The 21,452-nt window shown below is 50.7% G+C and overlaps 3 protein-coding genes across 6 annotated transcripts in view; 2 read left to right on the forward strand and 1 right to left on the reverse strand.

Annotated features, from left to right (window-relative positions):
• Window positions 1-21,452, forward strand: part of LOC144730918 (alpha-1,3-galactosyltransferase 2-like) — a 138,220-nt gene that overhangs the window by 41,481 nt on the left and 75,287 nt on the right. The gene's annotated exons all lie outside the window — the stretch shown is intronic.
• LOC144730914 (ankyrin repeat domain-containing protein 13D-like) lies at window positions 1,812-17,851 on the reverse strand. Of its 2 annotated transcripts, none has more exons than XM_078611769.1 (15): window positions 17,635-17,851; window positions 14,184-14,319; window positions 10,229-10,353; window positions 8,755-8,800; window positions 8,470-8,613; window positions 8,140-8,329; window positions 7,231-7,297; window positions 6,997-7,078; window positions 6,477-6,544; window positions 6,227-6,357; window positions 5,952-6,109; window positions 5,560-5,697; window positions 5,002-5,231; window positions 4,444-4,520; window positions 1,812-4,178 (listed from the first exon to the last, which is right to left on the reverse strand). In XM_078611769.1, the coding sequence occupies exons 1-15, from the start codon at window positions 17,734-17,736 to the stop codon at window positions 3,833-3,835; spliced, it is 2,040 nt and encodes a 679-aa protein (XP_078467895.1). In that variant the 5' UTR covers window positions 17,737-17,851; the 3' UTR covers window positions 1,812-3,832. The 2 variants fall into 2 exon arrangements, with proteins under 2 accessions (XP_078467895.1, XP_078467896.1); XM_078611770.1 differs by having other exon boundaries at window positions 4,945-5,231; window positions 17,635-17,838.
• LOC144730913 (ARF GTPase-activating protein GIT2-like) overlaps window positions 17,926-21,452 on the forward strand; it is a 28,425-nt gene continuing 24,898 nt past the window's right edge. Inside the window, exon 1 of one of the 3 annotated variants that reach the window (XM_078611766.1) lies at window positions 17,926-18,336. In XM_078611766.1, the coding sequence (XP_078467892.1) occupies window positions 18,285-18,336 (52 nt within the window). In that variant the 5' untranslated portion in view covers window positions 17,926-18,284. The remainder of the gene's footprint in view (window positions 18,337-21,452) is intronic. The other 2 variants (XM_078611767.1, XM_078611768.1) reach the window with 2 other exon arrangements.

A 21,452-nucleotide genomic window follows, 5' to 3' on the forward strand; every position in this document is an offset into this window, starting at 1 on the left:
ACCGATGGGCTTCATCCATTCCAAGCTAAGGAACTCACTGGCGCCCACGATTGTGGAGAAGCTCGTGTTCATCAAGACCAACCTACCCGCCGCATTCTACGACTACCCCGTGCCCGATGGCCCCCCCGAGTACGATAGCAGCACCGACGAGGAAGCAGCCTAAGCCTTGGATCAGAGTTTCGTATTCATTAAACCAGGTTTTAATTCCCCGAAATCGGGTTTAATTGTATTAGAGAAAAAACCCGATGCCTGCCGCTGGAAAAATCGGGGTTTTTTCCACCCATGGCATGGGCAGAGGGTGGAGGCGTTGGAAGAGAAGAGGAAGAGGAGGATGAGGACATGAGCATTGTGAGGGCATGAGCATTGTGAGGGCATGAGCATTGTGAGGGCATGAGCATTGTGAGGGCATGAGCATTGTGAGGGCATGAGCATTGTGAGGGCATGAGCATTGTGAGGGCATGAGCATTGTGAGGGCATGAGCATTGTGAGGGCATGAGCAGTGAGGGCATGAGCATTGTGAGGGCATGAGCATTGTGAGGGCATGAACATTGTGAGGGCATGAGCATTGTGAGGGCATGAGCATTGTGAGGGCATGAGCATTGTGAGGGCATGAGCATTGTGTGGGCATGAGCATTGTGAGGGCATGAGCATTGTGAGGGCATGAGCATTGTGAGAGCATGGCTATCAGGGACAAGGGGTATGGAGATGGGAGCACCGTGGATGAGGTCAGGGTTCAAGAGGGCCATCGGCGCTGCACGCGCCCACAATTCAATTTTCCCTTCGTGTCATTGAAAGTTCGGTTCAGCCACGATCGATCCACTGCTGAATGAAGACCTTCCAAACCACCGCTATCTTTCACGGCCCCGCGATGCATCAATCCATCTCGCGCCCGCACGATGATTTAATCGATCCATCTCCACAGTGGAGGTCATCTCGGGCGCGTCCTCTCATTTTGGGCCACTCCGCTGTTAAAAGCTTCCGAGTGATGCGTCCCAACTAAGCCCACCTTTTACAACGCGATGCCGAGTTTCCACATTACCTCTAATCCATATTTTTTTTGCCTATTTCAAGATTGCAAGCGTGCACTTCACAGCTTGTGCCAGTAGACACGCAACGTTGGCATGTGGTTGGAACCTCTGGCCAAAACTTTGCGTGTCTACTAATATGCTACGACGTAAAACTTACATCACGGGCATGATTCACTCCGTCTCGAAGAGAGAACGACTGAGGCACGAGGCATCCACGCCGTGAACCGGTGCCAACAATTTCCCCGACCTCTGCGGTCATCTATATATGAAGGTGTTTAAAAGTGGGAAGAAACCGGAACACCCAGATTAAAAAAAACGTGCAAGGGGGAAACACTCCATCTCACATACAGGAGACGGAGCAGGTGGAATCCACATTTTTGCTGTATAGTACCGTGATGCACTCTTCCTGGTGAGCCGGCTTGATCTCCAGGCGCGGCAGCTGAGACAATGGGGCACGTTTATTAAGTCCCCCAAACTGTCCACCCAGCAGTATAAATGCTTACACCGCTTCCTCGATTGGCAGGTTGCTTGTAATAAAATAAAATATGGTTGCTCCAACCTCTTCCAACACGTCTCGCCAGCGTGGAAGAGTATGCCAACACCTTCTGGAGGAACTCTTAAGAGCTCCCTCTATCGAGTAAAAAGTTTTCCTGGCAGCAGTGGCGTAAGCAAATAGTTTCGGTGCTGCACGGTTATTTTTTATTTCATGGTGTTTAGCACAAACGTAGCAAGACGAACATAACCAGTCAGGGTACTGTAAAACAAACACTCCAAGGCGCCACGTAGAGATGGCTAGTTTTATTCTTTATTGTATAAATACTTTGTACTGCCAGCCAAACTGTGTGTACTCAAGGCCCAGAACACTGGCAAGTGTCACTGATAGAACTACTGCGCAAATACTGCCGTCACTTCGGTGCTGGGACCTTCATCGTCAGAAAGCTGTGGCGCAATTGTCACATGCGTTGTGCACAGAAAGGAAATGAAACACAAGGCCTTTAGAAGAAAAAAAAACTATATACACACAAAACTATTACTGTAAGACAATCATTTGGTTCATGGAGTTTAAAGTAAATGGCTTCAAAGAAATATAAATTAGCACACACCACTTAAGGCACAACATAAACAATAACATTTAGCGTGGCTGCCGAAATCAGCAATCACTGCATGTGCAAGCATTCGTCCACTACTACTTCTGAAGTTCTTATAATCAAGTCTGCCTATAGAATTGGATCTGCCACGAGTTTATTACAACACGTAAACATTTTACTTCGTCTGCCTAAAACAATGCTTTGTTTGGTACTGACAGCTGCAAATGTCACTAGAGGCCTACGACAGAAGGCAAGATTTATTCTTCATACAACAAACGGTCTCTCGCAATACGGGCGAAAAGACAATAATGCACACAGTTCTACGGGCTGTATCAGTACGACAGCGAGACACCTACAAATCCACCGTGGCCTTGTAGTACTGCAAAGACAATCTCGATCGAAAAAGGCTCTACGCACATGATTGCAGCCACTACTCGGTTTTCATCATCTTGGTCTGCACTTTTTGATCAGAAAACACGGACACAAACCGCATCGTCAGGCTTAACAACGGAATTCAGTGCCACTTGGCGTTGATGCCGTGTATTGTACAGCATATTTCATAAGCCCGCTTTTGTACAGCCTGGCAGGCCTGACAGCCAGTACCTAATGGCTGTTGATGCAGCCAAGGTCTACAAAGATCCATCTTTAGGCAAGTACTAAATCCTACAACAGGGCTGCATTACACTCCCATCAATGCAGCAAACGCAGTGCAGTGCCCTCCCCATCCAGCAACATAGCTCTGGTCACCTCACTCGCATAGATTAATCAACAGGTGCGCAATCATCAGACGTCACATAAATCGTGGCAACGGTTACATCCGTTTTCAATGACACACCCGCAAGAGGCCAAGTACGCAATCCACATCCTGAAATAGTACATTTTTAAATGGAACAAAATTTATAAGTGTGCATGATAGGAATTACACAGATCATCACAAAGCAGTCGTCACCGTTGCACAAACGGACTAAACCTCAACCCGTGACCTTGTAAAGTGATGTTGCTGCTAGCAGATGATGCCGCTTTGGGGGTCCTTGGGGAAATCACAAAGAGGAGTGTGATAAATAGCAATATTAAGGATAATAGTGATATTAAGTCCCTTATCTAAACCAGGTGAGTGTACACTGGAAAGGTGTGTCAGCTCAACAGTGCTGTCAACACTGACCAGGTATTGTCACTCTTCTGCTTTTCCCTTATACCTTTCGTGTTGCGTGATATAACACGGAACATTTACTATTTATTATATACCAAGTACCATCATATCTTCTTTCAGTAAAAAAAATTCTTTGGGCAGATACAACACGCCTATGAATGGAATTAAACTCGTCAACTTGTCTCCGCAGGGTGACAGGTAATTTTGCCGCTTTAAGATTAATGAAAAGGGGAAACATTTTACCCGAACAGATCAGTTCCTTGTGGTTTTGGCCTTGTGGCATGACGATTGTGTCATAGGTTGGAGCTGTAGTTTATGTTCAGGCAGCTACATGCCTTTGTGAGGTCTGGTGTTGGGCAGGGAGACACGCAAGCCTAAATCTTTCAAAACGACTATTGCTAGGAATGTCGGGAACCTCCCAAAGCGGTCACATGGTTACAGCCAGCACTCGGGCTGCAGCTGCTGCTGCCCCCTACTGATGAAGGTGCGACCCTGCTGCCGCTACGTGCGACCTCATAGGCGTGCCGCTGGGCCGGCGTACAGGCGAGACGGCGCTCGCGACGCCGCTACTTCTCAGTGAGCGACAGCATGAGCACTCGCTCCAGCTCGTCCTCCTCCTCGCGTTGCCGGCGCTCGGCATCCTGCTGCTCTCGCGCCGACATCTCCAGCACCAGGCGCAGCTGCTCAGCGTAGCCGACCTGCACTGGCAAGGAGGCCGGCGACTGCGCCGCCACCGGCGTCTGTGCCGGCGGCACTGTGCCGCGATCGTCCCCTTCACCGGCGTCGACGTCCTTCAGCAGTGCCGCCAGTGGTGCCTCATCGCTCGGGTTTGCCGTGCCCAGAATTCCTCCTTCCTTGGCCAAACCACACCCCCCTGCTGTTGCGTGCAGCAGCAAGCTTTCCTGCAGGGCCCTGCAGTGATCAAACAAATATGTTAATATCCTCCGTCCCAATTGAGCTGTTAACATAAAACAAGAGCTGTGATCACTGAGCTTCGGTAACAGTGAAAACATATAGAGACAGGAAGCTCATCAACTTTGCCGGATCCTCATAACAAACTGCGTAGCATCTGTGTGCAGCTGGCAAACAGTAATTACATAAACAAACATTTTGAGTGTGCCGCTGCGCTTGTTTTTGTCAGTAATGTTGACACGGCACACTTGGGGGATGTACTGACCTTTCCAGCTCCCTCTCTTCATCGGTGAGGTGCTGACCGCCTGGAACGCTGTTGGACAGGGCCTCCCATACGGTCACCTGCGGACGACATGGCAAGTTCTGACGTGAGCAGAGAAACCAAAGAAGCGTGGAACATGGAGGAGGAGAGTCACAGGTAGTTTGATTGGGCCACTGAGCAACTGTGAGCTAGTCTCGGAGTTGATTTGGTATACACCGAGCCCGACGTAACTGATTTACAGACTGATTGAGATATAAGTTGGGCAAAGTTTGAGCAATGAGATCGTTTCATTTGCACGTGCTGGGTGGATTGTTACATCGAATGATTGCGAGAGATTGCGGCTGCTTGAAGAGGCTTTAGTCAAGTAGTTGATTGATGGTGGCTGATGAGCATGGGTGAAGCTGTGAAGTGGCTCAACTCCTGGGAAAGCTCACGGTGCGCAAATGGCCACTTTGCTGGTAGCCCAGCCAAACCTCGGTAATGTGGAAATAGTGTGGCACGAACCCTCGTGTCACCGTCCCACGCTCCTGCCGTCTCCACACTTCCAACGGCGCGGCCCACCTGCTCCGCCTCGGTGCCGGCCTCCAGCAGGCTCTGCTGGATGGCAAACTGCAGGAGGTCATCGTCCTCATCCCGCATGGGCTCATGCTTGCTGCTGCCCACGACGGTGTAACCACGCGGGGCCTCGAACACCGACGGGTCGACTTCGCAGCTGCGTACGCCGGCACCTTCACCCGGTGCCGGGCACGCCGCCGCCACGGCCATCTCCGGGGTCGCCTGCACCAGCGGGACTGAGCACCGCACATGCGCACACACGGAGTCTTGTCAGCACGAGCAGCGGGGCAAGCGACGTCTTGCGAACGGTACTCTTGTCACGACGACTGGTCGATGCTGAAACTGAGCGGTTAGATGTTGTGCAAATTCCCAAGTTCGGCCGCCCCAAGTTTAGTACAACTCTCAAGTTTTCGACACACGCCACTGCGGGCATCTTCAACTCCTGACAAATGTTTTTGCTAGAGAAGTCCAAAAAGTCGTGATATTTCGCGACAACATTCCGAAGTTAGCAATTCTGCTTAGTTGAGGCCATGGTGAGGCAGAGAAGTGGTGTCCACCACTCACCTGTGGGGTCCTCGGCCTCCCCGCTGGGCGACGGCGTTCCGCCTGCCATGGAGCAGCACACGCTCTCCACCGGCGAGTCGCACCCGTTCAGGTTCCCAAACGTGATGCGAGCGTTGAGCACGTGAAACAGAGGGATTTCTGTCAGAGGGACGAGGGGACAGCAATCGTTGAGAGGGTGGGGGATGCGGGATGGAGGAGTTGTCAGGGGGTGGGAGATGGAGGCTGAGAGAATTGTAAAGGGCTGGGAGATGGAGGGGCAGGATCGGGGAATGGGGGAATTGCGAGGAGGTGGTGAATAGAAGGCGGCAAGTAGAAGGTGGCGTGGAGCTGATGGCAGGCTGGAGGTAATGAGGTGAACAATGAAGATGAGACCACACAACCATGCACCTCACCGATCTTGACGGGGAAGCCGGAGGGCAGGCGCAACGTGATGAAGTCGCGCAGCTTTGCGAAGTGCGCGTTACTGATGGCCATGAGGTCGATGATGGGCGTCACCTGCTCCACTAGCGACAGCGGGTGGTTCTCGCACAGCCACAGTTTGGCCTTGAACCTGCACCCCCCCACGCACGGCAGCACACAGACGATCAAAGGTGCTCGCTCGACGGACGAGCAGTAGAGGAAAACATTGGCATGCAGTTGACGGGCGGTCGTGGCGGGGGTCGCTCACCTCTGCGTTTTGACGGTCAGCTCTATGGGACGACCAATGTCGCGCACGCCCAGGTCAAATGCCGGGTCAAAATACTCTTCGGGGGTGATGGCTGTGGGGTTGGTCGGGCTGGCCACCTGCAAGATCTCCGCCTACACCACAGTAAGAGGTGGCGGGTTATCAGCGCCATGCTTATACTTTCTACCCGGCAGCGCAAGTAAAATGAAACAGGCATGACTGCAGAGATGGGCCAGTGGGGCAAAGCACTCACCCCGCCACTGCTGGTGCCAATGTGCTGCTCCGCTATTCCCAGAAAGGACTGTAAGGGTGTCTTGGTGCCTGTGTCAACAAAATACGATGCACAGTTAGCTCAGATTTCCAACAAAGAATCAGCAGCTAAGGCCTTTGTTTGGAAATTTTACACTTGCTATTTTACACTGAGACCTCCCGCTCAATGCATGTATTTGTATAGGAGGCTGGTAGTCAAATATAAATACCCGTATATATTTGCCAATCACGCATGCGAAGGGCGGCACGCACAGATTCACATGCCTATGCGTAATGTGCAGCTTCCGTGCACTGCTTAACAAACATGATGGTACGGACGCTACATGTCAAGCAACTCCTGATACCAGACTCAATACAAGTATTAAGTCAGTTGCTTTTCCAACGCCATACAAAAGAGAGAGACCACTCAACAGAGACGTACAATTCACAATTTGAATTCATATAGACGATTCTGTGACGGGCAGGCGTGTGAACCGTCTTGAGCGACAGCTCCCAGGGCGGACCTTTGTTGCGAGACTTGTCCTGCTCGGAGAGGTGCTCGGTGCGTGTCTTGGTGACGAGCTCCACGTTGGAGGCGCTGTAAACCTGGCACCAGACACCGCCGCGTTACTCCCGACCGCACCGCGTGCCAGGGACCGGCACTGCACCGGTGTTGTGCTCGCGCTCAGCTCGATGCTAATTTGCGCTTGGAATGTATTTACGCGACACGCCGTAGGAGACAGCTGAAGGATTCGCACCTTGGCTTCGTATCCATTCACCGCCTCGGTTTTCTCGCTCCTCCAGCCCCAGATGCCCGACATGTTCCTGTGAGCATGAGAGAGACACCGAACTGAGCTGGAGCAATGCTGGGCTAGGGTCATGCTGGGAAACTGGTGTTCCGTGTGGAGCACCGGCGTGGCATTTGAGGCCATGAAATTACGACCACCACATGTAGATGAGTGATGGTGGTTTATAAATATATATTTTTTTCATTGTTCATATTATGCTGCCTTGGTTTCAAAATTGGTAAATTCAAAATTGCTATTTTAAATACTGTTTTTACAGACATACGGCTGTGGTTTGAGGGTAAAGCCACACACTTTAATCAACAATGTGTAGGTCTTCTCCAGTTCCGCAATGAAAACAAGCCCAAGGACGCTGGCTTATAAGTCATTTCACCGAGGGTTCAAAGCGCACCCTTTCCCAAGGCCTCAATACATCGCCCCACAAAAATCAGTCCTTGCTCAGCACAGACTGCCTGCATTAGGAAGAACCAACATGCTACTGATGTCTGAGCCGCTAGATTTATATCACGATTGGTATTTAAAAAAGAATACAAGATATAATGTGACTGCCACCAAACCCTATACAGCATTCACATCACTGATGGTAACGTATGCTGCAGGTGCTGCCAGGGCCTAGCAAAAAAGCTAACTCCCGGGCTCGCTTGTTAAGGCTACGTGGTGTTGGGTCGGACAACTAAAGGCAGCAGAGAGGAACTTGAGCCGGGGTCGGCCAGACTGGTTCATGCAACGGACCAGCACCATTGCAAGTGGTTTTGCGAATGCAGCGCGAGCAACTGGACTCTGCAGGAGGAATGAACGAGTCCCTGGGGGGGTCTCATAAAACCCTGGACACAATCCCCATGCGAGCTGCCCCCCTCTCACCTCTCGAACTGGATGTTCTTGGTGTCGATGTGCGTGGAGACGATGGGTGAGGTGAGGCGGCCGGCGATGTGTTCCTCGGACGGCTTCATGGTGGAGAGCAGCAGCTCGGGATCCTGCAGGTCCAGTGCCAGCGTCTCCAGGTACATCACCTGCTTGTCATGGTCCACTTCCATCACCAGCGCGCCCTCGTCTGCACATTCAGGCAAGACAATGGACGACAACGCGTTATAGAGGAAGGGGGGGCAGTGGGGAGGAGTAGGGGGTGGGGGGGGAGCGGACAGTACAGTGAGGGAGGTGGAATGGGGTGGTGGGGGAGGAGGACCCCCTCACCCTGTCCCTTGAAGATGAAGCTGCGGCTGCCACGCTGCCACGTCATGTGGTCGAATCCGAGCAGCGTGGTGTCCACGCGCAGGTTGGCGCCACACTTCCACACTTTGTAGACGTCACTCGGGCAGATCCTGGACACCAGGGGGACTGCACGCACCCGGGGAGAACGCACGGTGGGGGAGGGGGTGGGGGGGGATGACTCAGCACAGGTGAGGAGTGGTTCTGTCTGACTCCGAGAAATCGTTCTCACCCGTGGAATGTACCACATGCTGGAGTGTTGAGACTTACCCCAGCTCGTGAATTCCCACTTCATTTCCACATAGAAGTCCTGGGCCTGAAAGGGACACCCAAACATAAGTTTGAAGTCATATCAGGTACTGAAGCAGCCTATAGGAGCCATGCCAGCAATTGCGATGCTTTACGCAAAGCCTTATACCAGCCCACACTGACCAGTGCGATGTATGGTCAAACACAACTACATGGCAATCGCTGCGTGGGGAGGCCTTCATCTAACAGTGGATGATAATGAGCCGTCTATTATCATACATTTTGTAAGTAATTCACACTGGCACAGATTTAACACCTGGAATGAGCATACTTCACAAGGTGTGGTTTGATGGCAAGTGGCGGAAGGTGCACGTCTGTGTTACTGTGCTAAGGTCCAAAACTTAAAAGTAACCACAAGCGACGGAAAATTAGAAACCTCGTGTGTTTTTGAAGGGCATTTTGACCTGTGACTGTGGCAATCCACAGACGCGGCGGTTTCATGAGCAGCCACACGGGCGAGCGAGGCACCGATTGTGTCGACGCAGCGGAGGAAGAGGTGGGAGGCGAGAAGATGGGAGGCGAGGAAGTGAGCGGTGATATCAGGAGAGGAAGGACGAGGGAGAAGACAAGGACACGGAAGGTAGTGAGAAGGGGCAGGAGTAGGGAATGCGCCGAAAGATACAGCCACGAATTTGAATCTGGGTGGTGTGAATCAAGGCTGTGGTACATTATACATGCAGCATGGTGATCATATGACATGTGAAGCATGCTGGAAGGATCAATCTCGTTGGCACAATAGCATATTTTCTGTCCAGAAATCACCTTCTGCTTGTTTTATTACTCGTAATGGTTCCCAAACGCTTACACGCGCTTCTGTCGAATGAGGTGCTCATCAATTACAGAAAATGTTAACATTTGTTTATGAGGGCTGGGGAGCATTCAAACGAATTGTCCTATCTCCGGATGCGTTGAAGAGGTTGGGTGAGATTCTGTGGAAAAAAACAGAGATCCTGTGGTGGAGATGGTGGTGGTAAATGGCTTGGCAGTGGTGGGCAAGTGTAGTCATAGAAGAGGTGGTGGGCAGACGTGGTGGAGTTAGATGGGTGTTGTGGTATTGGTGAATTGGTGGTGATGGTGGATAGGTGTGGAGGTGAGTGTGTGGTAGTGTGGGCACCTGGGTTTGCCCCGTGACCTCCTGCCAGCGGGCGTTCGACACTTCACGCGGCCTCAACATGCACATAGCCTGGCACAAGCGTCGTGGTGACGTCACCGCCACTTAGTGTCGAATGGCGGTTGTTGTTGTTTGTGGTGGTGGGCGTGTGTGGTGGTGGTGGTGAGCATGTGTGGTGGAGGTGGGCATGTAGAGGTGGGCTGGTGTGGGGGGGGTGGGCGGGTGTTGTGAAAGTGGGCCAAAGCGGTGGAGGTTGGCGGGTGTGGCACATGGTGGTGGTACAGGTGGTGCTGGCGGTTGTCACAATGGCAAAAGCAGCAGCACCTTGCGGAGTTTGCCGAGGAGCTCAGGAATTCCCTCGAGCCTCTTTGTGGCGCGCTGATAGTCCCGGTACTGCAGCACGAGCTGCACCAGCTCGGGGTCGCCGGTGCTCACCGCCTCCTGCAGCACTGCCGGCAGCGCGCGGGGAGAGGAGTGGCTCGCACAACGGCCCTCAAACCCTCAACACACACGGCACCCAGGCCTCCCCTGCACAAGAGACTCCTAGTCTCACTTCGTGGATGCTCACCTGGTCTGTCTATGTTAATCTTTGGATCTTTGTGTACATCTGTGGGTTTATAGGAAAGTCTAAGTTCAAGCGACTCTGTATCAATCCATGGATATCTAGGCAAGAATGTATTTCTCTTGAGTTTCTATGAAATGTGTTTTCATGATTGCATTGCACAGACTCAATGGCTCAATGTCAAGCGGCCAGCAACAAACAGCACTATTAAAGGTGAAACAGGTAATCGTTACTCTTTGGTTCTTTCGGTAACGTCACATAGGTAGAAAAATAAAATTAAACAAAAAATAATATATCACTACGTTTCGATCGCAACACAAGCGGTCGTCCTCAGGTGGAAAAAATGATCCAGCAGTGGGACTGCTGAACCAGCGAGAGAGCTGTTACAACAAGAGGTTATTAATGTGGCGATGGGCAAGCAAGCGGGATCTGAGCTGGAAAGGAATTCCATCCCCGGACGCAAGCACGTCAGTTGTGTTAATGGGGGAGATTAGGGAAAGAGAGCTTAGGGAGAAAGATTAGCATGAAATAAGCTTCCGTCGCCGCATAAGAGTATCATCCCCGCATATGCGCACAACAGCAGTGTTAATGGGAGATTATCACTATGTTGATGGGAGAGATTAGGCAGGGAGATTAGGGGGATTAGTAAGTTAATGTCATGTCTATGTGTAACACAACCTGCGGTGCTGCCAACTGCGCTGTGAGGCAAGCGCTTCCACACAAGGAGAACCACCGCAACGGTGGTCGCGTCAGTGAGACACAAAGCCCATCACACAGCCAGAACCATCGGTACGTCGAGGCTAAGGGAGCAGAGGTGGCCATGTTAGCGAGACCCCAGCTCGTTAATGCAGAGGCAAGTTACGACTTTGCTTGGTTAATAACGTCCTTCCAATGATTGCTCAGCTTATACCCATCTTCTCGGTTGAAATTGTCTCTGTGTTTATATATCTGGATGGCTTCATAGACAAATCTTTGATGGTAGCCCGAAGGTTTTCAGAGTACCTAGGTCTCGGATAAAACAATATTGTGCGAGCCCACTGCGTTATAACAATGATCAGCCGCTGCAGAGGTATTGGTTCTGCCGTGTTTCAAATCTGACTTGTGTTCGCGAACACGGTCCGAGACATGTCGTTGGGTTTCCCCAATGTAACTGCTGCCGCAGACACAACTTGGTTTGTAGACACCAGGGTATTGCATGTCAGGACTTCCCTAACCGAATAGACCAAGCAGCTCTCTCTAAAACCTTCGGCTGCTAGACCACCCAGATTTTATGGTCTTCCAAAAATTCATAAAGAAGGTACTCCACTCCGTCCTATTGTTTCTACCATCAACTCACCTACCTACAAACTGGCCCGATTTCTGTCTGAGACCCAGCATTCATTCACGGGCAAGACCACCTCAGCAGTACTTAATTCAGCTCACTTGGTTTCTCTAATCAAGGACATTTTACTGTCTCCAGATGATTTGCTTGTCAGCTTCGATGTAGTCTCTTTGTTCACCAATGTACCTGTACCTGACACCATAGCAATCATTAAAGACTTGGTCCAACAGGGACTGAATCCTGATGCACCAACTTTGGTGAGGCACTGCCTTACAAACACTTACTTCATCTGGAATGGTACATTCTACAAACAAAATGAAGGTACCCCTATGGGTTATCCCTTATCACCAGTGGTAGCGAATGTTTTCATGGAGAAATTTGAAACAGTTGCCATCCTGACATCCACCCTACATCCTTCCCTGTGGAAGAGATACGTAGATGACACTTTCGTCATCTGGCCACATGACCAGCCAGCATGAACCATTTTTTCAACCACATAAATTCCATACACCCATCCATCAAATTCACCATGGAAGTGGAAAATGATGGCAAGCTACCATTCCTGGATGTATTGATCGAGAAGAGGCCTGATGGCTCGTTGGGACATTCCGTCTACAGGAAAACCACCCACATGGATTCCTATCTAAAGCCTGACTCCCACCACCATCTGGCCCAGAACTCCCTCATCAAAACACTACACCATAGGGCCCGCTGCATCTCCGACCAGCGCCACCTAACCAGTGAACTGGAGCACGTACACCAAGCCCTCAAGATGAATGAATACTCAGACCGCACAATCCGCAAAGCTGTAGCCCCAACCATGGGGAGACAACCATCTGAGGACCCAATCAAAACCATCACCTTGCCATACATAGCAGGTGTTATCAAAAATATTTCCAAAATCTTAAACAAACTCAAGATCCAGGTCAGATTCAATACAGTACACAAAATCCGTGATTTGATCCCATCTGTGAAGGATGTCATTCTTGACATGCAATACCCTGGTGTCTACAAACTAAGTTGTGTCTGCGGCAGCAGTTACATTGGGGAAACGAAACGACATGTCTCGGACCGTGTTCGTGAACACAAGGCAGATTTGAAACACGGTAGAACCAATACCTCTGCAGTGGATGATCGTTGTTATAACGCAGTGGGCTCGCACGATTGAGAGCAAGGTACTCTGCAAAACCTTCGGGCTACCATCAAAGATTTGTCCATGAAGCCATCCAGATATATAAACACAGAGACAATTTCAACCAAGAAGATGGGTATAAGCTGAGCAATCATTGGAAGGACGTTATTAACGAAGCAAAGTCGTAAATTGATGTGGTGCTTCCATTCTTCCCTGTCGTTTGGCTGTTATCTCCGACTCTCAGAGTTGCATTGCCCTGTTAGGTGCCTCTGCATTAACGAGCTGGGGTCTCCCTAACATGGCCACCTCTGCTTCCTTAGCCTCGATGTATCGATAGTTCTGCCTGTGTGATGGGCTTTGTGTCTCACTGGCGCGACCACCGTTGCGGTGGTTCCCCTTGCGTGGACGCGCTTGCCTCACTGCACAGTTGGCAGCGCCGCAGGTTGTGTTACATTAACTTACTAATACCCTTAATCTCCCTGTCTAATCTCTCCCATCAACATAGTGATAATCTCCCATTAACACTGATGTTGTGCGCATATGCGGGGATGCTACTCTTATGCGGTGATGGAAGCTCATGTCATGCTAATCTCTCTCCCTAAGCTCTCTTTCCCTAATCTGCCCCATTAACACAACTGACGTGCTTGCGTCCAGGGATGGAATTCCTTTCCAGCTCAGACCCCGCTTGCTTGCCCATCGCCACATAAATAACCTTTTGTTATAACAGCTCTCTCGCCGGTTCAGCAGTTCCACTACTGGATTATTTTTTCCACCTGAGGACGACCGCTTGTGTTGCGATCGAAACGTCGTGATATTATTTTTTGTTTTATTTTATTTTTCTACCTACGTGAGTATGGATTCCTGCAGTCACGAAAGCTTCAAATCAAGGTAATCGTTAGAAAAATGTGTAAATCACTTCTGCTTTGCTGGATTAATCCAGGTCGCTATAAAAAATATGGACTTCTACTCTCAATGGGCTATCACCTCGCTATAAAGGCCAATCTATGTTATCTATCTTGCACACTTGTAATAATCTAGGTTATTAGAGTTGTGCATTCATAAAAGTACTGGCTGGTATATCTACGGGCCTCTGTCTGCATACACCTATTCTGCTCTGCTACACTTAATTAAATCCAGGTCTCCCTGTAAAAACAGACTTGTGCTCTCAATGGGCTGTCATCTGTTCAAATGTAGAAGTCATCTCTGATGTTATCTCTTTAATGGACATGAGGCTGACCAGGCGCCCCAGGAGTGAGCCACCCACCCGTCCAGCCCTGTGCATTTTCATGATTGACGTCGGCGTTGTAGCGCAGCAGCACCCGCGTCGACTCCAGGTGCCCCAGTGCCACCGACAGATGCAGAGGGGTCCTACCCCGGGGGTCCACCGAGTCCAGATTGCTCTGATGACACGCACACACGCATGCACATGAACACACGCAAACACACAAATATCTCCTGAAGAGTCCTAACAGACCGTTTGAGCAGGTGCTGATCACTAATGAAGGGTGGCACAGTGCACAAGGGAGTGGCATGTCTTGCACCACGCTCGGCCGCCTTTGTATCCCCAGTGTTGATGTTTATACAATGCACCAGGTAGTTGTTGAAGTCTGAGTCAACCTAGTGTAGGCCCAGCACAGGTTAAAATAATCCACACTGATGTGAAGCCATGGCCAAGAATCAATCACTGATAGCCAGGTTCTTAAGTGCAGCCCACTAACCACTATCTTGTTACATACAGTATACACAAATGTGCGTGCACACATACAGAGCTTAATGTGGCTCGCTCTCAGTGGCCAAACCGAATCAGGTGTTCTCACTCCTCCACGAATGCAGCCATGACAGCCCTTATAAAACGCGTATAGGGAATGCCGTCTTGTGCCTCCTGTCTGCGAAGAAGGTTGTTTGGGTCTGCCCAGTTCCCTCAAGCAACGCATTCCTGGCATCAGTGCTGAGGGACATACCGATCTTAGGCAACCACCTCACATCTTGGCTCATCTGAAAACGGGATCAACCACTTGAGATGTCACTCCTGTGCTTTCTGTTCCACCGCACTGTCCCATCTCAATGGTAAAAGGCGCTTTTTGACAACACGTGTGCAATTTCTATTTGGTGTTCATATTGGTGTTTGTATGATGGCTGCCTAGGGCTTGACCCACACAGGGTGCCCGTGCATGAGGACAACATGGATGCACGGGACAAGGGTGCGGGTGTATATGTAACACAATTTTTGTTCCTGGGTAATAAGTGTTATTTTTTTATTGTTTATGCCTAAAAAGTAGAGAAAATTGATACTATTCCCCACAAACTTTGCTTTTGTGACCAGGACTTTATGTGAAGGAATGACACAAATGCACACCACGTTTTCTCATTCAAAATAGGTACATTTTTAAATATCAGACCTTTCCACCTGCACCGTGCAATGCTCTGTTCTAATTCAACTAGTCTTTGTTTGATTTACTCAATAATCCAGGAACCAGCTGTGCGCTCATGCAGGCAACAAAAGATGCAGCAGTGCGTGGTCTGGTTGACCAACCACAAATAAAACACCACTTTTGAAAATGCCAGCGGAACCGAGCTGTGGGGCGTCACAGAAGCAAGTGAGCATGGGCACTGAACACGCTGCAAATCCGGATGAGCTTTGGGTGAGAGGTGGTTAAATATTTATGTATGGGGGATTTTTTTTTCGTTACAAATAACCCGCACACATTTCCAGGTGTAAGTCACTGCAGGACTATTTGAATAGCAAAACTAAAACATGAACAAAAATGTCAAAGTGACAGAGGTGTGTTAAAGATAGTGGGAAGGGTCAGTGATTGGATGGCTTGTTGATTAGAGGTTTAACGATCACTCGTGTATGGTTGACTATTTGTCTAGAAATAGGGGCACAGCTAGCATTAGTGCCTGGATGGTTTGATTGGTTAGTGGCAATAATTAGGACTAGGGGCTGGGTGGCTAGTTTGTGAGTGGTCTAGTTGGTTACGATCTGGGTTCGTACTCATGTCTGATTGGACAGTTGGTTATGGGTAGGACAAATACTAGAGTCCAGTTAGTTAGGCTTAGTACTCATGTTTAGTAGGCAAGGTGGTAGTGGTTACAGGGTTGGACAAGCACTTGATACACTTGTGTGCTCCACCCACTAACTGCTCATCCTGTTTCCCCATTGGTACTCGTTTCCGTTTCAAATTTGCATGATCTTCACAGCTGACACAGCGCCGTACATGGCCTCTGACAGTGCCAACAGTGATCTGTGGACTGTCATGCTCCCCCCACCTTCACCACCCCTCACTGACACTCAGATGGGCAAATCGCGGCCAAATCACCCTCTCATCAAGCAGTGAATTGACAGAGTGGCGTGTTTCGATATCTATGTATGTTTATTAATATCCGGAGAGAGCTGACCTGTGCATGATTGTAAGTAACCAGGAGCATTGTTCAGCAAGTTCGGGTCTCCATCGCTACTGTCATGCGCCCTAATCCCCTTCTATAACTGCAACAGTGCGAACTGTTATGAAGGCTCTTCTGAGGCGTCGCGTTAATTCGGGTTTCGTCTGCCTGTAAAGTGTAAACACAGGCAAGGCGATCGCACCCCAGCGTGTAAATACTGTGCACAAAGTGGTGCTTGCGAACCTTGAAAGGCTCCAATGTCGACGAGTCAACAGGATCTCATTGTGTGCATGGACAGCCATTGATCAATTACAGATTTGCCTCGTCGATGTGTTTGTTAATCGCGGCTCTTCCTGTGTGTAAATACCGTTGCGGTAATTTGTTAACCATGTCTCCATTGCCAATGTGTCAAAATTATTATCTTTAGCTCAGATATCCCCATGAATTTTATCAACGGGATACATTGCGTGTAGTCAAGGAGAGGTATTTAGTATCGAAGATCGTCCTCGTCAATGTCACATTGAATGGGAATACCATCTCGATATTTGCACCACAGTTGCCCCTTGCCACTGCCACTTGCGTGCCCCCCCTATGTACGATTCATTTAAAACACAGAAGCTTGGCTTGCCAACAACACAGCAGCTCTGATTTCGTCGTCCATCGGTTATATAATTTCAGGTCTCCATTTCAAGTGCCATTCGCATCTCTTCCGGGTAGCAATACAGGAGCAGGTAAGTGACCAGGTCTCGCCGAATATCGTGTCAGAGGGAATAACAACACGATCACCTGTGAATGAAGTACAGAGATTCGTTACTGAAGGCCTCCCCCTAGGCATTGTGAACACAGGATGTGTGTGAAGGCAGGAGAGAGGTAAGGACTAACTAACACTGCCAGGTCACTTCACCAATGGCAACGCGCTCTCCCATACCTACGATTACAAAAAAAAACAGCGGAACCTGTCATCCCAGCATCTCCCTCGTCATTGCCCCGGCTCGTCGCCTCCATCATCACAGTTATCAACCATAGCGCGCACGGGGAGATGTGGCCTAAGATGAAGCCTCGAGAACGCCCGGCCTCGCCTAGCCGCGCCGCCGGGTTCCTCGCGCCTCGACCCCGCGGGGCCTTTAACTCCTCTCCGCTGGGGAGGGGGTCGCGGCCGCCACTCTTTGTAATCCGCAGCGCGGATGCGCGAGATTTCGCTCGCAATTGGCCGTGCGCTGCACCACGTGAGCCGCCGCGACCAATAGCGCGCAGGGCGGCGGGCAAAGCGCGTGGGAAATATAAACGCGGCAATGACCGTGGAACCCCCTCGCTCGCGCCGTTCCCCTCACCCGGTCGCCGTTGAGGCGCCGCTCGAGTTCGCCGAAGCCGTTGCGCCACACGAGCAGATGCAGCGGGAAGTGCTCGGGCTTGTTGCTGTCGGCCGAGCTCATGGCGACGCGGGCTGGCTCAGAGGCAGCGGCCGTGGCGCGTCCCCCCCGCCGTCTTCCGCCGCGCTCCAGGGCGGGCCGCACGGGCGAGACCAACTCGGGACAACCGGCGACACACGGGGGGGTTGCTTCAGTTTAAGCTTCGCAGGGACGCCAGTCCTATATAAATGTTGGGAATCGCAACGCGTAACCTTTAAACTGAGAAGTTTAATGATAAGACTTTGAATGGAAGCGAGGGGTGCGTTTGCTTGGCAGCGGGCGTTGGGTGTACGTGCGTGTGGGCGGTATTCCCCCCCCCCCTGGGTTTGGTGTAAGTGGTGCGGTCCGCGCAACCCCCGGTGTGGGACGCGTCCACACTCGCCGTGCATCCTTCTCGCCCTCTCCATCCTCAACATCCACATCATCATCATCAGCAGCAAGCTACAAGCAAGCGGCTCTTTCATCAACATCATCATCGTAGTATCCGTTTGGTCGTCAGTCTGTAAATTCCGTTCATATTCTCAGCGGGAGCTGAAGGCCCCGCCCGCCCGGCAGCTCGCTCGCTCGGCCAGATGTCGAGGAAGATGACGCGCGCCGAGGTGTGCGCCGACTGCAGCGCGCCAGGTACAGCCCCGCTGGCGGGGGCGGGGGTGATGGTGGTGCCGGTCATGGTGCTGATGGTGATGATGGTGCTGATGATGGTGCGGGTCATGGTGCTGATGGTAGTGATGGTGCTGATGGTGGTGATGGTGCTGATGATGGTGATGATGGCGATGCTGGTGATGGTGGTTATGATGATGATGGTGATGATGCTGATGCTGGTGATGATGGTTATGATAATGATGGTGGTGATGGTGCTGATGATGATGGTGCTGATGATGGTTATGATGGTGATGCTGGTTATGATGATGATGCTGGTTATGATGGTGATGCTGGTTATGATGTTGATGATGGTGATGTTGGTTATGATGGTGATGGTGCTGATGCTGGTGATGGTGCTGATGCTGGTGATGATTGTGATGATGGTGATGCTGGTTACGATGCTGATGATGGTTACGATAATGATGGTGATGTTGGTTATGGTGATGATGATGGTGATGATGCTGATGATGGTGATGCTGATTATGATGCTGATGATGGTTACGATAATGATGGTGATGTTGGTTACGATGATGATACTGGTTACGAGGATGATGTTGACTACGAGGATGCTGCTGGTTATGATGATGATCATTGTGTTGATCGTGGTGGTAATGATGGTGATAGTGGTGATGATGGTGATAGTGGTGGTGATGATGATTGCTGTGATGGTAATGAAGGAGAGAGTGATATTAGTGGTGATTGTGGTGCAGTTTCTGGCGCGCCCTGGCCTCTGCAGCAACAACAGAGACCTCAGCTGTAGTGGTAGCGTCCCCATCATTAGCATTATCAATACAGTATCATTGTTCACAGTAGCAGCGTCATCATAAGAAGCAGAAATAACATCAGCATTGCTAGCAGAAGGAGCAGTATTAGCAGCAGCAGCAAAAGCATCAATCATCAGCACCACCATAATAGACAGCATCACCACTACCACCACCATTATCATCTTTCGCATTCACGCTCCACATCCCCGTGTCCTTCCCAATTCTCTCCTTCCACCTCCCCTCTCACCCCGCACCTACCACCACCTCTTCCACTTCCCCTATAACTCCTGTTCTGTTACCACTTCCCCTACTAACACCTTCTCCACCACCCCCCCGACCACCACCACCTTCCTCCACCTCTCTTACCACTACCGCCGCCAACTCCTCCTCCTCCCCTGCCACATCCTCCACCTCCTCCACCTCCCCTGCCACATCCTCCACCTCATTTCTGTTCCTGTGTTGCTGCTACTGCTTGGCCCTGGCTGTGCCCGGGGGGAGGGAGCGTTGAGTTCCATTGTCGTGGGCTCGGGGTGCAGGGGCCTTGTCTGCGACGGGCTTGACCGCCGCTGACCATGTGATGTTTTATTTACCGGGGCTTTATCAAATGTTTTGTGTTCGTGATGGGCATATCGGCCTGGACACCCCGTGCCAGGCTGTGTGGTGATGGGAGGTGTGTGGTGGTTGTACGGGGCTGGTGGGGCGCAGTGGTTTGTGTGGCGCAGTGGTTTGTGTGGCAGTCAGTCGTTGTGGTTTGCAGTGGTGGGGTGTGTGGTGGTGGTGGTGGTTTATTTGGTGACGGGATTGTATGGTTCTGTTAGGGTATTCTGTGGAACATTGCGGCTTGTGTGATGGTGGTAAGGCGTTTAGTGTTGGTGTGGGGTACTGTGTGTGAGTTGGTGATGTGTGTGCGTGCAGGTTATGGAGTTGATATGGTACTGGTTGATTGTGTGTTGGCGGGGTGTGTGGTAGTAGTGTGTGTGTGTTGGTGATGGGGTTTATATGGTTCTGGTAGACTGTGGGGAGTTTGGTGGTGGGGTTTGTGTGTGATGGTGACACGGGTGTGGGTATTTGATTTGGTGATCTACATTATACAGTTTGTAGCCATCTCCCACCTTTAGATTTTAAATGCATATTTTTTCATACCTCACAGCCATGATAACACTCTCACCCTAGCTCTAAACCAACCCTAGCAGATCACTGCTTCATCAGCAAGAAGAATTACCCGAGCGTGTGCTGGTTCCGTTTTTGTGTGGTTAACGTGGTGGCTGGGTGTTTGATGGTGATGGTCACATACTGCGTGTGGTGGTGGTTGGTGGATGGGTGTTTGATGGTGTTTATGTTTTAGTGACATGGTGGCGGGGTTCTGGGATACTCTACGTTGAGGGCCAAAGTGATGGTGGTGATGTGCGTGTGTGCTTGTTGTGGAAAGTATGGTGGTAGAGGATTTCTGTTGGTCAGGGATTGTGATGGTTGTGGGGTGGGTGTTTGGTGGTGTTAGGATTCTTGTGGTGGTGGTGGTAGAGGGGTTAATTTCTTAGTGTTTGGGTGTATTTGATGACAGCGGGGTGTATGATTGTGGTGTGCTGTTGGTGTGTTTGTGTGGTGGTTGACAGTTTTTGGTGATGGGGTGTATAATGGTGGTGGGGTGCGTGTTGGTAGCGGAATGTTTGGTGGTGTACGTGTTTTTTGTGGTGGTGGTGGTGGTGGTGTTTGGTGTTGATGTGTGTGATGATCGTGTTACTAAGCTGTGTCCTGGCTGTCCCACATGAAACGGCGCAAGGTGAGGGTTTGAATCTCGCTCTGTTGAGACTCTTCGACCGGCAGATGTTTCCTGTTGCTGTTTTAGAGCAGAGAGGGGGGACTCTGTGGGTGTGATGAGGTGCGAGCATCAAGGCCTTTGAGCTCGCAGCTGCCCCGTGACAAAGGTCACTCACTCTCCAGTGTGGTGGATGCCCCGGGGGTACATCAGCCCATGATGGTGCTGACCCTTGTCATACAGTCGCCCCGCGCACACGTGTGTAGACTCAGTGGCAGCTTTCTCAACCACAGCCCAGCAGCTCCGCGGAATCACTCGGCTCCCTGCCACAACTCCTGATTCGATAACACATTCAAGCATTCTCTCGAGCGAATGGGAAAACCCATCAGCCTGAAAAATTAACGTATGCAGGCTGGAATCAATGATGATGAGATGATACGCATAAAAAAAGGTATTCTAGGCAGTGAACGCACGACGGCAAATCCCATTGTGCTTTGCACGTGCGAAGATGAAGGCACCATTCTTGCGTGTATTCTCCACACAGCGTTGTTATTCGGTGCAATGGCCGGGCTGCTGTG

The sequence above is a fragment of the Lampetra planeri genome, chromosome 37, assembly GCF_965212315.1.
Source record: "Lampetra planeri chromosome 37, kcLamPlan1.2.h2, whole genome shotgun sequence".
Taxonomy (NCBI): Eukaryota; Metazoa; Chordata; class Hyperoartia; order Petromyzontiformes; family Petromyzontidae; genus Lampetra; species Lampetra planeri.